The 16,002-nt window shown below is 42.3% G+C and overlaps 1 protein-coding gene across 5 annotated transcripts in view; it reads right to left on the bottom strand.

Annotated features, from left to right (window-relative positions):
• Positions 1-16,002, bottom strand: part of LOC138799354 (solute carrier family 22 member 15-like) — a 261,620-nt gene that overhangs the window by 191,220 nt on the left and 54,398 nt on the right. For 4 of the 5 annotated variants that reach the window (XR_011364245.1, XM_069980391.1, XM_069980395.1 and 1 more), the window contains exon 1: positions 15,856-15,962. The exons of the other annotated variant lie outside the window; for it this stretch is intronic. Coding sequence is in view for 3 of the 4 variants with exons in the window: in XM_069980391.1 (XP_069836492.1) it covers positions 15,856-15,939 (84 nt within the window). In the remaining variant the exon portion in view is untranslated. Of the gene's footprint in view, positions 1-15,855; positions 15,963-16,002 lie in introns of those variants that run through there. 5 annotated transcript variants of the gene reach the window in all.

The raw sequence follows: 16,002 nt of genomic DNA, 5'->3' as shown, positions 1-16,002 counted from the left end.
CAGGCAGCGTCTCTGTACCCCGCTGCCTGTGCCCGGAGGATGTCGGAAGTGCGCACGGCCGACGGGAGACAGGAGCTGCTGGGGCCGCCGGACAGGTGAGTTACTGGTTTGTTGTTTTAGGGGGGGAAATGGCTGCTATGGGGGGCACAGGGTACTAAGGGGGTCACTGGCTACTATGGGGGCACTGGCTACTATGGGGGCACTGGCTACTATGGGGGGATTGGCTACTATGAGGGGCACTGGCTACTATGGGGGGATTGGCTACTATGGGGGGCACTGGCTACTATGGGGGGCACTTTATGGGGGATTGGCTACTATGTGGGCACTATATGCTATCTCCAAACTGTGACAATGAGCAAAATATTTTTTTTTCTATTTTTCTCCCCTAAAATCAGGGGTGCGTCTTATCAAAAGGTGCGTCCTATAAGCGAAAAATACGGTACATGGCTACATACATACGTGGTGGAAAAAGTATATGAATAGAAAATGGGGAAAGGGAAAGAGGGCTACAAGAAATAAATAAACAGTATTACTCAATGAAAAAAAGTCTACACTTGTGCCCCAGATGACTTCACATAACCAGTACTGGACTCTTCACCACCTGAGCTCAAAGTAGAGCTGTTGCCCAACAACACCACTCACCCCTTCCATCCATAGTGCCAGGTCCCGGCGTGGATTGCTATCCGTATCTGCACCCGGGGACGTATATCCTATATTTCTGATTAGCCTCCTGATGAACTCCCTGAGATATAATTGCTGGGGAGGGAAACGCGTAGAGGTATAAGACGGGCTCTGGATGAGGTCACAGTTTATCTACATATAGTGATGTGATCCCCATCCATTGTAGCCCTATTAGGACTGTTTTTTCAATGGCCTTGTGTTTTGGGACAGGGAGAGTCTAGGGAGAGCCTAGCCTATATTGAGGGTTGACTAGGGTATCTTCCCAGCTATCAAGGTTCTTTTAATTTTTGAGGTACAGTAATCAATGTGACTCACTGTGGGATTTTTTTGTTTCCCAGACCATCAGTAAGTTTGGGGTCGGCTGACCTTGAAAACTTCAGAACCGTAAGTTATACTGTCCCTATCCCTACTCTGCATTATCAAAAGTCTGTGGTCATTGTATGTAATGTGGCAGAGTTTCTTAAATCTATGTTGTTATGTATGTCCATGTATTTTAATATAAGTAGTAAAAGTTATGTTTTAGATTGATACACACCAGAAATTTTTTGCAGTTAATGTTTTGGACTTATGAGTGGTGATACCTGATCATTATTCTTTTGCTGTGATTTTGTTAGTGCATTTTTAGCAGCATGTTTGGTTAGTGCGGATTAGCTGCAGGTTAGCTGCGAGTTAGCTGCGGATCCGCCCATGTGAATTTACCCTAAATGACGGCCATCCACTCAATTACAACATTATGTGATCATAGCCTTTCTGTGCTTTCAATCCACTCCTGGTTTTGGTTGCTATGAGGACCTGACATGAGGACCAAATACTGCCTGAAATATACATAGTGTGAACCCAGCCTTTACCCTTTGAGGACAAGGCCCAAAATGACCCAGTGGACAGCACAAATTTTGATCTTTGCGCTTTCGTTTTTCCCTCCTCCCCTTCTAAGAGCTCTAGCACTTTCCCTTTTCTATCTACAGGCCATGTAATTGCTTGTTTGTTACAGGAATAGTTGTACTTTGTAATGGCGTCATTCATTTTACCATAACATGTATGACGGAATCCCAAATATATTATTTATGAAGATATAAATAGGTGAAATTGTAAAAAAGAATGCAATATGGTAACTTTTGGGGGGTTCCTGTGTCTATGTAATACACTATATGGTAAAAGCGACATGATACCATTATTCTATAGGTCAGTCCGAACACAACTATATGCAGGTTACACAGATTCTCTAATGTTATATATATTTTTTTAATGAAATCCTTTTTTAAATATTAATAAAATGGGCCTATTGTGACGCTTATAACAGTTTTATTTTTTCACCTACGGGGCTGTATGGGGTGTCATTTTTTTCCCCATGATCTCTAGTTTTTAATAATACCATATTTGTGAAGATCGGACGTTTTGATCACTTAAATTTTTTTTACATAAAATAGGTTACATAAAATCTGTAATCCGCACACTTTTTTCCCTCTTTTCGTGTACGCCGTTCAACGTTTGCAATGACGCTTGCTATATTTTAATAGATCGGACAATTACGCACACTATGGTATATTATATGTTTATTTATTTTTATAAGTTTTATTTATATAATGGGAAATGGGGGTGATTTCAACTTTTTTTTTTTAAACTCAGCTTTATTAAGGATATATATCAATAATAACATTGTCACATACAGTATGAAGTTGCAAGCATTAAGGCCTTAACATGTAATTCCGTCAGGAGCAACATCCAATTACAAGAGACGTAACCATAGCCTCACAAAACAGAACAGATAACCATGTAACGGAGCAAACTAAGTGTCTGGGGGTCAGAGTACATACTCAATGTCAATGATTATTATAAAACCATACATTTACTGTGTGCATATGTTAAGTAGTGTCAGTTCCCTCTGAGGCTACTGTTAGTGGGGATTGGCACCATGGGTCCCATATCTTGTAATATTTCTTGGGGCATTTCCTGTGCTTGTAGATTACTTTCTCGTATGCCGTAATTTTGTTAATCTGTATTTTCCACATCTGGGTGGTAGGGGGGCGAAGGTCCATCCAGCGGATGGCAATGGATTTCCTTGCTATGAATAGAGATTCTCTAAGCATTATGCGCGTATGGTGCACCCACTCCTCCTCGTCTAGAAGTCCGAATAAACATACTGATGGGGTGAAGGGGACAGGGATGTTTATCAGGGACGTCAGAAGTTGTGTTACTTCAGACCAGAATAAGGTTATGGAGGGACAGGCCCACACCATATGCCAAAAATCAGCCGGCTCATGGTGGCATTTGGGATAAGCTGGAGCCCATTCGGTGTAGTCTCAGTGGAGTGAGGTATGCCTGGTGAATAAAGTATAGTTGAATGAGTTTATTGCTAGCCACAGGCGATACAAATTTATGTGATTCCAGAATGGCTTTACAATCTTCATCATCTAAGTTAGGCATTAGCGTTTTCCACTTCTCAAGTACCGGGAGGGGAATGGACGCGACCACCACCTGAATGAGATAGGCATACAAGGAGGAAATTATGCCGCCTGGGCCTTGCGATCGAATTATACCAATTAGTGGGTAAGAGGAAATAGCCTCAGAGGGAGAGGGAAATTGGGCCGAAAGTGCATGGCGCAGTTGCAGATAGCGGTTAAAAGTGGGTACGGGGGACACAGAATTTGTCTCTTATTACATAAAAGGGTACCATCTACATACAAGTCCGTTAGGTATAGCACCTCCTTCTGGGACCAGTAGTGGGCGCCTTCAAAAGTGGTTAGCTGGGGCAAGGCCATGTTGGACCATAACGGGGATTAAACTTTTATTGCGGGAGGGGTTTTGGGGCAGTGTGTTAGTGATTTTAACTTTTTTTTTTTTTTATGCATTTTAAGTTTCTTTGGGGGACTTGTACATACATTACTTTCATTATTCACACTGATCATTGCTATGCCATAGGCATAGCATTGATCAGTGTTATCGGCGCTCTGCGCTCCAGAGCGCGCTTCATAGCTCAGGACTTACCAGTACGTCCAGGGACAGACTTCCAGGACGTACCAGTACGTCCTAGGTCGTCTAGGGGTTAAAGTGTCTGTCGTGCAGAAATCAATAGTCTAGGCGATTTTAAGAAACTTTGTAATTTGGTTTATTAGCCGAAAAATGCATTTTTATCATGAAAAAGCAGTTTGAAGCTCTCCCCCCTGTCTTCATTGTTCTCCTATGGAGAGAACTAAAGAAAACACCAAAACAGGACAACAAAGAGTTAATCTACAAATACCTCACCCTCTATCTCCTCTGACAGTCACCAGTGACCTCTCTGAGCTCTGATTACAGCTGTCACCCAGCTCTGTGCCTGTAATCCTCTGTTATCAGCCTTCTGCTGTCGGCTAACTCCCTCCTTCCTCCTCCCCCCCCCCCTCTATAGACCAGACTGGGTACGTCTGATGCAACAAGTCACAATTTCCTGATTTTTTGCAGTGGATGGAAAGAGGAGGGGGGGGGGGGGGACCTGGGAAAAGGCTTTTTAAATGCAGATAATGGCATATTTGGCTAATAAACCCAATTACAAAGTTTCTTAAAAAATCGCCTGGACTATTGATTTCTGCAAAAAAAAAAAAAAAAAAATACGACAGTGACTCTTTAAGTTTATTGTAATTGACCTAATTTTTTGCTTAACTTTTCCTTTCCTGTATGTTCTATATTTAAAGAACTAAAGAATGTTTTATTTAAAAAAAAAACAAAAAACTACAGTACCTACAAGTACAACCTACAGATATACATAATATCATATTTGACAAATATCAGGAAAAACTCACAGTACCTCAAATAATGAATGACCTTTCAAAAAAAAAGTCACCCAGCTTTTTATTGGGACATTTACAAGTACAGCATATCCACAGGATATAAAATAAATGTCTCCCAGATGTGTGTACCACTTCTGCAACCGGCACCTATCTCCAAATTAAAGGCACCCCGGCACCCTTCTTGTCTGTTTGCAGCCACCAAAATGGCCAAGAAGCTAAAAACAAGCAAATCCGATGAGCAATATACAGTAAACCAGCCACAGGGGTCCTTGGTCTGAAGATAGGTGCATTCCCTAGAGGTGTGAGCCACATCTAGGGAACAGAGACACTTATGTCATATCAGCCTTTAGCTGCAGGATATCTGCAGCTAAAGGCACCTATCAGGAGGTTCATATGTACACATTTTACCTTTAATATTCTCGCTTCATAAATGAATGAAAGTAAATTATAAAAAATTAAAAAGTATAGTTCTCCCAATCATGTAGAGGGGAAAAAATATGTTGAAAAATTAAATGGAATCATCTTGTTCAGACATAGACTTCACTGATAATAAACAATATTCTACATCAACATGGCTCAAGCTTTCCTAAAGATCAGCCACAGATCAGCTTTACAAGACACTTGTCATGGACCAATTTCTTTGAATTTCCACCATAAACTTTTAATCTAATTGAGATGAAGACTGTTTACTGACCATGAAAAACATAAAAAAGCACAAATCAAGCAAAATGATATAAACGCACAGGTGCACAGTGCTATGGCTGTAATGCAAACACTACAGCAGCGTTCTGCAAATGCCAGGTCATATGGCCCATTTTACCCCATTAACACACCAGGATATAACTGTAGCTGGGTAGTCAGCTAGTTAGCTATTCAAGGTGACAGTGTAAATGTGCACCATTGCTGGCACAGGGGATCAGTTCAGCTTTCCGTGATTGTGGGGGAACCTGATCCATTCTCCAAGCAGAACCTTGAACACTTTGCATTTGATTACCGGTGGCTGAAGTTGTTGGATGCGGCCCTAAGTCTGCCTGGAAAACAAGTCTGCCATGTTTTCCAGGACTCACTAAGGCTATGTTCATACACGGTAGTGACAACAACCACTGTTGACACTACAACGGCCGTTGTAGTGAGTGTCAAAAAACAGTCATTGTTGCATTGAAATCAACGTGCAACATCTGGAAATAATTGACATGACAAAGCTGATTTCGGAAAAGTTGTAATAAAATGTGATCTAAAAGTCGCATATATGCATTTATTTATGTAGACCGGCACTTAGATGCACTAAGGGGTGCATGCCTCTTTGTGAATCCGGCCTGACCTGTACCTGCTGCTGTAAGCGCTATGGCCTTTTAAACACAAAGGGGAAAAAACTAAAATTGTCCTGGTCCTTAAGGGGTTAAAGATGTTATCCAGGAAAAATCAACTGACAGAAATAGTAACAGTGGCACCAAGGTACTGAAGGCTAAGCTCCCATTCACTTCAATAGGAGGTGAAGCTGTAGTAGGAAGAAGAGTGACAAGCGGGAGACCACTAGATGTCACACCGGGGGCTGCAAGGGACCAAAGTAGGTGAGTATGACCTGTTTACAGCATTGAAAAAATTGTGGTATTTGTCTTGATAGCCTCCTTTAAAGTGGTTTTCCACTCAAAACTAACTTGTCCCCTATCCCTTCGGCCACCTCCAGATCAGCACCCGGCTCCTTTGCTTTAAATAGAGACGTGGGTATTGCACGTGACCTGCAGCTCTATTTATTCTCTATGAGCCGCCGGAAAGAGCTGAGTGCTGTACTCTCTCTAGCGGCTCCATTTATTCTCTATGGAGGTGCAGGAGAGAGCCGAGTACAGCACTCTGCTCTTTCTAGTGGCTCCATAATGAATGAATAGAGCCGTGGAACACATCCTGTACAGAGGTAGGATCCCCTACCCCCGCGCAATTTTTTGCTTGTCCCCTATCTCGTGGATAGGGGGCAAATTGCTTTTAAGTGGAAAACCTCTTTGATCCCAACCTAGATCAAACAGGAGGAGGACACCACCAAAGACGATAGCTGCTATACCACACATACAATGCAACGTAGAAAAAAAAAATGGCCCTGACCAGGTAAAATTAAATAAAGAGGCGTTGGACAGAGGATGCTCCTAGTTGTCATGCACCTTTCATACTTTGAGTCCTTCTCAGCAAAGTAGGATATCTCACTATAAAAGTTTTTTATTCTCATGGCAGTCACCTGTGGGGAAATTAGGAATTGGACTGCATCAAGTAGCAGCTCTGGGAGCTTAAAGGGAGCCCCACCATTAAGTAAATGTGCCCTGTACAAAAGAAAATCCCTACCTAATCGGATAATTTATACTTCCTACATTCAGTCATACTTACCTCCTCCAGCAAGTGATAATGAGAACAACATCATCAAAAACCACTACTACCATTTATCATCAACTCGAAGTCAAGTGTAATCACATCTGCCTCACTCATCCGCAAGAATTATAAAAAATAATAAGGGGGAGAGATAAGAGGTCAGTCATGAATAGAGGATAATGGAAAGAACAGAACACATTACTCTCATAGCCCTTTGTACAGACATAATACAATGGCACCTCTACGCTCATCTCCACATTATTTCCGGAAGTACACTTGATTCACAAAAGTTTACAAAATCCAAGCCCTGGTACTCAGGGAGTCATGATGCATTTCAGTAAATCTGGTTTTCAAAGGTGCATTATTTTAATACAGTGTAACAATATTCCTTTCCGTCCTCCTGTAAGAACATCCATCACTGAGTTATTATATGTATACCATTATGCATTTCATTTTCCCATCAGGAACCCAAAATATGCTTGTAAAATGCCAATTCGTCATTAACATAATGCGACACATCTGAAGCCATAGACGCGTTGTGAATGGCATTAAATTACACTGTATGAAGGGACCCTGTGCAGTCACAGCGGCGTCCTTTGTTCCTACCCTGCCTTTCAGTGCAGAGTGTACTTCCAATTTATGGTGGAAGAGACTGTCAGAGAATGTATCTTTCTGGTACAAATTGAAAAAAAAAAATTGTCTATTCAATACAGAAACCATTCATAAAAAGATTGATTCTCCATAAAGTCTACTGAGATTTCAGCATTCTTGCAACACATACCAATATAAGACTCTACTGAATTAAAGGGAGTTCATATCAGTAAAATAGGAGAGTACGTATCAGTAGAATAGGAGAGAACATGTAGTGCTCACAAGCGTATACAAGTCTAAGTTAAAGGGGTTGTCTCAGAGACACCTTACATAAATCGGGAGATGCCAGTGTGACCAGCTGACTGCTCAAGGTTCTACATCTGACAGACAACTGATATTAGCAAAGAAAGTTGTAGCCAGTTGGGCAGTAAGTGTGTCAGATGACTGGCCATCCAAAGGCAATTCAACTCCACTAAAGGTGCATGCACACGTACTGGATGCCCAGCAAATTTCATGCTGCCAGTTTGCAGCGAAATCCGCTGCGTATCCTGGTATAATGAAGGCCTATGGGGTCACATACCCGCAGCGGAATTTTCATTCCTCTACAGATATAAGACCTGGTCCCTTTAACCCCCGGCCGCCCCCAGCCCCAGCCTGGAGCATACATTACCTGCTCGGTGCCGCGGCTGTGTGAAGCTCCCGAGGTTCACACAGGAGGGGAGCCGGGAGGTTCCCACAAGTCCGGCGCCGAGCAGGTAATGTATGCTCCATGCTGGGGGCAGACCTGGAGAATACACCACCTGCTCCAGGCTCCTGCTTGCTTCGGAGCCTCCCGGCATCTCCCAGCGGTCAGCCAATCAGTGCGCTGCTGTGGGGCACCGGGCTGATTGGCTGACCGCCAGGAGATGCTGGCACAGTGGAATTCGCTGCAAACCCGCAACGTGAAATCCGCTGCAGTTCCGGTACGTGTGAAGGCACCCTAAAAAGGAAAAGAAAGCAATAAGAAGTAGTGACGAACAGAGATCAGATTTCATCAGACTAAAGTCCCTATTACACAGAGCGAATATCGGACGTTTCTGTGCAATAGGGACTGTGTAATAGAAGACAGCGATCAGACAACATGCACTATGTCGGCCGATCACTGTCTTTCACCAGCCTGAAACGGCAACAATCAGCCTAGCAACATCTGCTGCTGTCGCTCCGTGTAATAGGAGCAGCAACAGCAGACCGTCGCTATCTCCTATGGGCAATGGAGGGTGTTATGCAATGTGTCAACATAGCCAAAGGGTTACTAAATTTCCTAAATGTCACTTTGATACTTTAAGGGGTGATTCATGACGTTTAGAACATACAGGCTCCTCTATTTCAGAACTGAACTGATCTAAAAAAAAAAATCTGTTATGAAAATTTTGGTGAAAATGTAAACTAAAAATAAGCTTATGTCTCCTAATGTCCTACAAAAATAACAGAATGTTGAACAAGTGATGGAAAAAGTAGACACATAGTACATGTAAACTATTACTAATGTACTTTGTTTTAGAAACAGAATCAAAATTTTACACCAACATAAATTACAGTACAATGGGGGACATTTATCAAGGGGTTTGCGCCTAATTTTTGGTGAATAATTGCATTTTTCACCCATTTTTGGTCTAAGTTCTATTTATGAACCAGTATTCGACAGGTGAATATTTTTAGATGCGACTTATTTTTAATCTGCCTGTTTTAAGTATTCACCTAAAAGTTTGCATAATCTGGGATTAGCGCCCAATATATCATTAGCGACTTTTTAAAAAGTCGCATAAACAGGCGCAAGCTTACGTCTGGTCAGAACCAGGTCACAAGAAGTTAGAACAAAATACACACCAATAGCCATTAGAATAGTTGCACTTATGAGACTCCTTAGTAAATGTTCCTCAATGAGTGAAAAGACAGATATGTCAGATCGGGATGATCAGTTAGATCAGGATGTGTCAAAAGGGCCGTATTGGCAAGAGTTTTGGCTTCATCTTAGGAGAGTTCCCCGAGCCTCTACAGACAGCAGCTGGGGAAAGAAAGTGTCCTGAAGATAGGCCCCCATTGTTTCTTCCCAACAACTGTCTAGATAGATTTTGCAGTGTACAATCGCTTACAATGATTTTTTTCACCTTTCTCCTCTCCACCATTTTATAACTAAAGAAGACCTCATTCTTTTGTCGAGTGAGGATTGTTTTCTGTTTCAGACTTCCATTGTAATAATTCTTCGACTCCTGAAATGCATGCCATGAGAGGACCCATCAGGCTCACAGCTTTTCTGAAACAGTGATCGCTTTTCTTCTAAAAACTGTTTATTTTATTTTAAACTCAACTGTGCACTTTGTTTTTGTGGAGAAAGGACGGCCCTGAGAAACTTTGTTTTGCAAGAATCGACTGATTTTACTTTGTTTAGAATCCATTCCAGAACCCAGTAATTGGAGAGAAATGGATCAATTTTTCAGCAGTATTGATCTGGTTCGGCAACCAGCAGGAAATCGTTCAAATATGTAATGTTAATTACCCTGTGTTTTTACAGGACTTACAGTACAGGAGGCTGTACCTCACTCAGAGTTACCAAGACGCATGGCCTGACCCTCCGAATCTAGCAAAGACATAATGATTCACTAGAACACAATGCAGACTTCAGAGCAGAATATGACTAACCAATCCACAACAAGGAGAGAAGATTTTTGTCATTATCCTGACAGTTCCTGTGTGTCGTTCTTCTGGTCCTCCATATATCCTCCAGTAAGACCTCCAAGCATGTGGTTACTTTCCTCCAGCACCACGCCGACTACTTTTGGTGCAAAAGGATGAGCAATATGGCAGATATTGTCTGTTCAGGTAGAGATTGCATAAGGATCCTACAAGAAGAACATTGAATTGTGTACTGGAAGGAGGATTATTAACTCCCACTATTCAGGAGCCCCTAAGACAAAAAGTAATCGGTACATTAAATATCTTTTCATTCGTCCCTCTGTGACACTTCTCAGTGAGACTTTTCTGCAACCTGTTCAATTTAGGGACACAAAACACTGGTGGGAGGTTGGTGGTGGTTTAATCCCCTATAGGTTAACGTGCCTTTACACAGAGAGATTTATCTGACAGATTTTTTTAAGCCAAAACCAAGAAAAGACTATAAAAAGGGAAAAGGACATAAAGGTGAGACTGGCTTAGGCTTCTATAATCTGTTAGATAAACCTCTATGTGTAAAGGCACCCTTAAGGGTCAACTTCAAGGTGTTGCCGTCATAGGAAATATAATGATAATGTTGAGAAAAAAAATCAAATCTGTTTACTTAAAAAAAAAAAATATTTACTTCTCTTCACCGCTAGACCCAATATGAATATCAAACCGGAAGCTGATCCTCACTACCAATTCCCCAGATAGCTGATAAACAGCATCCTCTAACAGCAGTCAAAGCAGTACCTCCCGAAGTTCCCCCTACTCAAATAAATTGCAGCAATCTTCAAATCTATGATTACATTTTGTTTTGCATATTTATAAACCCATATCGTTAATACCATGAAAGTACTCTAAAGATATAGAGGACTCATAAAACTTGTTAAAAACCTACCTCTATTACCCACCTCTATTACCCAAATTCCAATAGAAACTCTAGAAAGCAGACCAAGGGATTTTCCCCTCCAGTAGTCATAGCTAGCCCCTCCTTTACACACGCTGCCCCACACCTATGTCTGCCTTTCTAACAGTAATATTTGCCTTCTTCCTTTCTGTAGTTTCAACCGCGCTGCCCCATTTTTTTCTCCATCAGTACCGACAACAAGCATCCCCTCTTCCCCTATGGTCAAAGCAGTGCCCATCCTCCTCTCCATCAACACCACAGGCTTCACACATGTACCAGAATTGCTAAAAAATAAAAGTAGGTAGCTGGAAGTAGGTAGTAGTTTATGGCTGAATGAACTATGTCTGATGAACAACCACTTTGTAGACACAACCTTTACATTTAGTACAAAGTGAACACACAAGATCAATGACACCTGGGCAAAGTGTGAACGAGCTTTTTGAAAATATTGTGGGAACATTCTGAGAATAATCTGTTAATATTCTTTGCCAATAGATAGCATATGGATGGAGATGAGCGATCTCGAGCATTCAACATTTCATTACTGGTGGCTGAAGTAGATGGATGCAGCCCTAGGGAGCGCTGGAAAACAAGGATATGGCCTATGATTGTGTCTGCGCTTTACAGGCAGCCTTAATGATGCACAATAAGGGTCCATTTACACAGAAAGATTATCTGATAGATTATCTGACAAAGATTTGAAGCCAAAGCCAGAAATGGATTGGAAAAGAGGAGAAATCTCAGCCTTTCCTTTATGACCTGATCTCTGTTTCTGGTTTTGGCTTCAGATCTTTGGCAGATAATCTTTCTGTGTAAATGGACCCCTATGTTCACTCACCTCTACTCATGGACATAAAAAACTTAAAAATGTCCAACTTTCAAGCCTGGCCGACATCTTTTCCATCCGTCTGCTATTGTTCAGCTAAATCGATCCACTGACTTCTGCAGCATATTGTGCTGTTTTTTCCCCCCCAAAGGCAAACTACGTAAACCTGTATTCTACTATACTTTTATTCCATATACAATACATTGTGAAACTATGTTTACCAACAGCGATGTAACATCAAATACAGTACATAAAAATATATAAAAGAAACCAAAAAGCAAACACCAATATACTACTATTAAAATTTCCAGCAGTATTAGGCAGCAGAGGATTTTTTTTTTATATGTGTGTAAAGTTAAAGGTTTTCTCAGAAAATAGTTTTCCACATTAGCGGATTCACATCATGCTTAGTATTTTGTTGACACTGTACAAACTTTTTGCATAAATGGTTTTGATCCTTTAATTTCAGACTGGCAATAGCCCCCGCTGCCTCTGGCACTTCTAACACATCTAGATATTTCTCGTGTCTCCATAGAGAACTTTGATTTCTCCAGCAATAAAACAGCTGGGATCACTTTTATTTCATCTCTTTTTAACCCTGTGGGAAAACATGAGGGATGCAATGGGTCCCAAGAGGTTCTGCAGCAGCAGTACCAGTGTTTCACAGCTTGTCATAAAGCTGGGTGGCATAATGAGTTATTGGCTTGGTATATAAATAGAGAAGAGTCCATGAATGATTCATGTGCCAGAAACTTTCATTTAGCAGCTCCCTGAATCCGTGATGAGCGAGGTCAGGCTCTAAATCATGTCCTCATCACACACGCCGATCGCCCCCGTGTGACGCTATGTTTAGCACCACATATTAAAGAGACTGGAATTGTGGGAATGTGGCTGCCTATAAGGGTGCGTTCGGACACAAACTGTGGATAATAAAGGAAAGATTGGAAATATTGGAAAGATTCTGTTTCACTTTTTATAATCCACTCCTAGTTTTTGGCTTCAAAACCTACATAAAAGCTGCATGTGTGAAAGTATCAATACATAAACATCACCACAACTGACCACTGGTTGTGTCTGATGCTGTAAGATACACTTTTATTTTGCTTTTTCAATAAAGCAGCAATACCAAACATACCCTTAGGCCCCGTTTACACTACAGAATCAGAAACCCCCCACATCCTGCCTTCTATCTTTTTGAATGGAAGGGCTCATGCACCTCTGCTCTCCGCTCAAAGAATTTACATGTTAATTCTTTGAGCGGAGAGGTGCAGAGAACGGAGGTGTGCAAGCCCTCACACTCAAACAGACTGAAGGCAGGATTCTGTGGCGGGTCCCACAAGGAATCTCAGCACTCATTCCATAGTGTGAACGGGGCCTTAAAGTTGCAGGAGACCTTTCTGTAGTATAATAACAATAAAAAATAGTGGCACTCCACTGAAAACCAATGACAAGGTTCATGACACCCAATGACTTAATGGTACATGATGAAGGGACTGAATCACTATAGTGGCACAACAATGACTAATAATGTATAGGCCAGTAGTAGAGGGCCCACAAGAATCTACAGAGCCATAGTAACTTGCATGTGCCTAATTTCACATGGAATCTAAAAGAAAAGAAAAATGTGGCAACTCTATAAGGAGATCACCACCCAACACAGATCTTCTAGGCCAGTGCTTCTCAATTCCAGTCCTCAGGCCTCACCAACAGGTCATGTTTTGAGGATTTCCCATAAAAAAGAACACATGTGAGAATACCTGATGCACTGAGTATAATTATATCACCTGTGAAATACTAAGGAAATCCTTAAAGTGTCACTGTCGTGAATTTTTTTTTTTGCAGAAATCAATAGTACAGGTGATTTTAAGAAACTTTGTAATTAGGTTTATTAGCCGAAAAATGCATTTTTATCATGAAAAAGCAGTTTGAAGCTCTCCCCCCTGTCTTCATTGTTCTCCTATGGAGAAAGCTAAATAAAAGACCAAAACAGGACAACAAGGAGTTAATCTACAAATACCTCACCCTTTATCTCCTCTGACAGTCACCACTGACCTCTCTGAGCTCTGATTACAGCTGTCACCCAGCTCCCTGCCTGTAATCCTCTGTTCTCCGTTCTCTGCTGTAGGCTAACCCCCTCCTCCCCCCTCCCTAGAACAGACTGGGTACGTCTGATGCAACAAGTCACAATTTCCTGATTTTTTGCAGTGGATGGAAAAGAGGAGGGAGGGGGGGACCTGGGAAAAGGCTTTTTAAATGCAGATAATGGTATATTTGGCTAATAAACCCAATTACAAAGTTTCTTAAAATCGCCTGGACTATTGATTTCTGCAAAAAAAAAAAAAAAAAAATTAAGAATACGACAGTGACTCTTTAAAACATGACCTGTTGGTGAGGCCTGAGGACTGGAATTGAGAAGCACTGGTCTAGGCCATTGGTGTCAAACTCAGTCAGTATACAGTAAGAAAGCAGACACTTTATAGAGCAACAAAGAAGTTAATTAATGCAAATATAATTCCTAGGTCAGAAAGAGGGACATCTAAGGGGCAAAGAGGGACAGAGGGACATGGGTCAAAAATAGGGACTGTCCCTCCAAAAGAGGAACACTTGGGAGGTATCCATCATGAGCTTCCATACAGGGTCTGGTCCACATTATATTTCTGCAGCTTTGTAAGTATCTGGAGGAATATGAAGAGGCACTTAAAGGGGTATTGCCATCTAGTAACATGCTAATAGGTGACTGTCATACCATAAAAAATGAATAAAGTGCTAAATGCTCATGAAAAGTTCATGCTATTCATTCCTAAATGCAATGCTTCCTTATTTACCAGACCAGTGGGTATACCAGGGGTAAAACCCCCACAATCAACATGTTACTCACTATAGGGGATAACACGCTCAGATGGGAATATCTCTGCAATGTTCCAGGCATTTTCAGGGGTACCCTTTAAGAAGCACAAGACGTGTGTGGGAGGCTTAAAGTGACTGTACCACCAGGACCAGTCTGAAGCACTGGAGGCGGGACGACCCACCCTTAGTGGGAGAAAACCCCAGCCCCTAATGGAGTCACGTCATGGAGGGGCTGGGGTTTCTTCCCACTGGGGGTGGGTCGGCCCGCCTCCAGTGCTTCAGCCTGGGCCTGGTGGTACAGTCACTTTAAAGTGTACCTGCAAAATCATATCAAACGTATTGTTCGGTTGGGGTCTGTAGTGTGTAAGCTGGGGTCCCAAACAGCTACAAAAGAACAGGCATAGTGTGCACTTGGTGCAGCTATCGTATGGGGTGTGAACACAAATCCAGACTGAACAGAAGTGACAGTGTCCATTTAAAGGTGTTTCCCATGACTGGAAGCACACACTGGTATACAGCGCCATCACTGGGATAGATCTGACGGGGGCTCTGGGGAAGAAACAGAGCCCCTTCTCCCTAGGAATTCTTTATAGCCCTGAAAAATCCCTCTAAGTTTGCAGTGCACCAGGATGAGCGGCATCTTATACATGGGGCAACGTCTCTGCCACAAGATGAGGCCGTACTATATATGCCAAGGGTGGTACATTACAACAAAGATGTGATGGTCACTGGTACCAGGGTAAGTGCCAGCGTATAGTGTGGACTAGAGGACACACTACAGCAGTGATGTCACTCCACACAGCAGTGATGTCACGCCCCACAGCAGTGACCTCATCTAACACTTGCACCAGCAGGTGCCTGTATGACAGTGTAAGAACCAGCTGCAGATTAGGGCTGTCCATCATGTATGACAGTGTAAGAACCAGCTGCAGATTAGGGCTGTCCATCATGTATGACAGTGTAAGAACCAGCTGCAGATTAGGGCTGTCCATCATGTATGACAGTGTAAGAACCAGCTGCAGATTAGGGCTGTCCATCATGTATGACAGTCCTACAATCCAGTCGTCTGTCACTTGAAGTGATAGAAACAAGGCAGAAGCCGCACTAAGTTGCATCAGCCAGAAGTTGCCATGTACGCTGAGAATGGTGACCCCTCCGCTGGCCCACACCCCCTTAATGACAGGACCGACCTGCAGTAGTATTAGGAACCCTGTCAGCCGCTTCTGACACCAACCGAACTCCCCAACTGAGAGAAAAGCCTCATCTACGTCCATCTGCTGTCACCTCACAGGATGACGCCACAAGTCACATGACTGCGAGCGGCGAGTGACATCACT

The sequence above is a fragment of the Dendropsophus ebraccatus genome, chromosome 8, assembly GCF_027789765.1.
Source record: "Dendropsophus ebraccatus isolate aDenEbr1 chromosome 8, aDenEbr1.pat, whole genome shotgun sequence".
In the NCBI taxonomy this organism is placed as follows: domain Eukaryota; kingdom Metazoa; phylum Chordata; class Amphibia; order Anura; family Hylidae; genus Dendropsophus; species Dendropsophus ebraccatus.
Note: the sequence above shows the minus strand (reverse complement) of the source record. Positions and strands in the feature narration are given on the sequence as shown.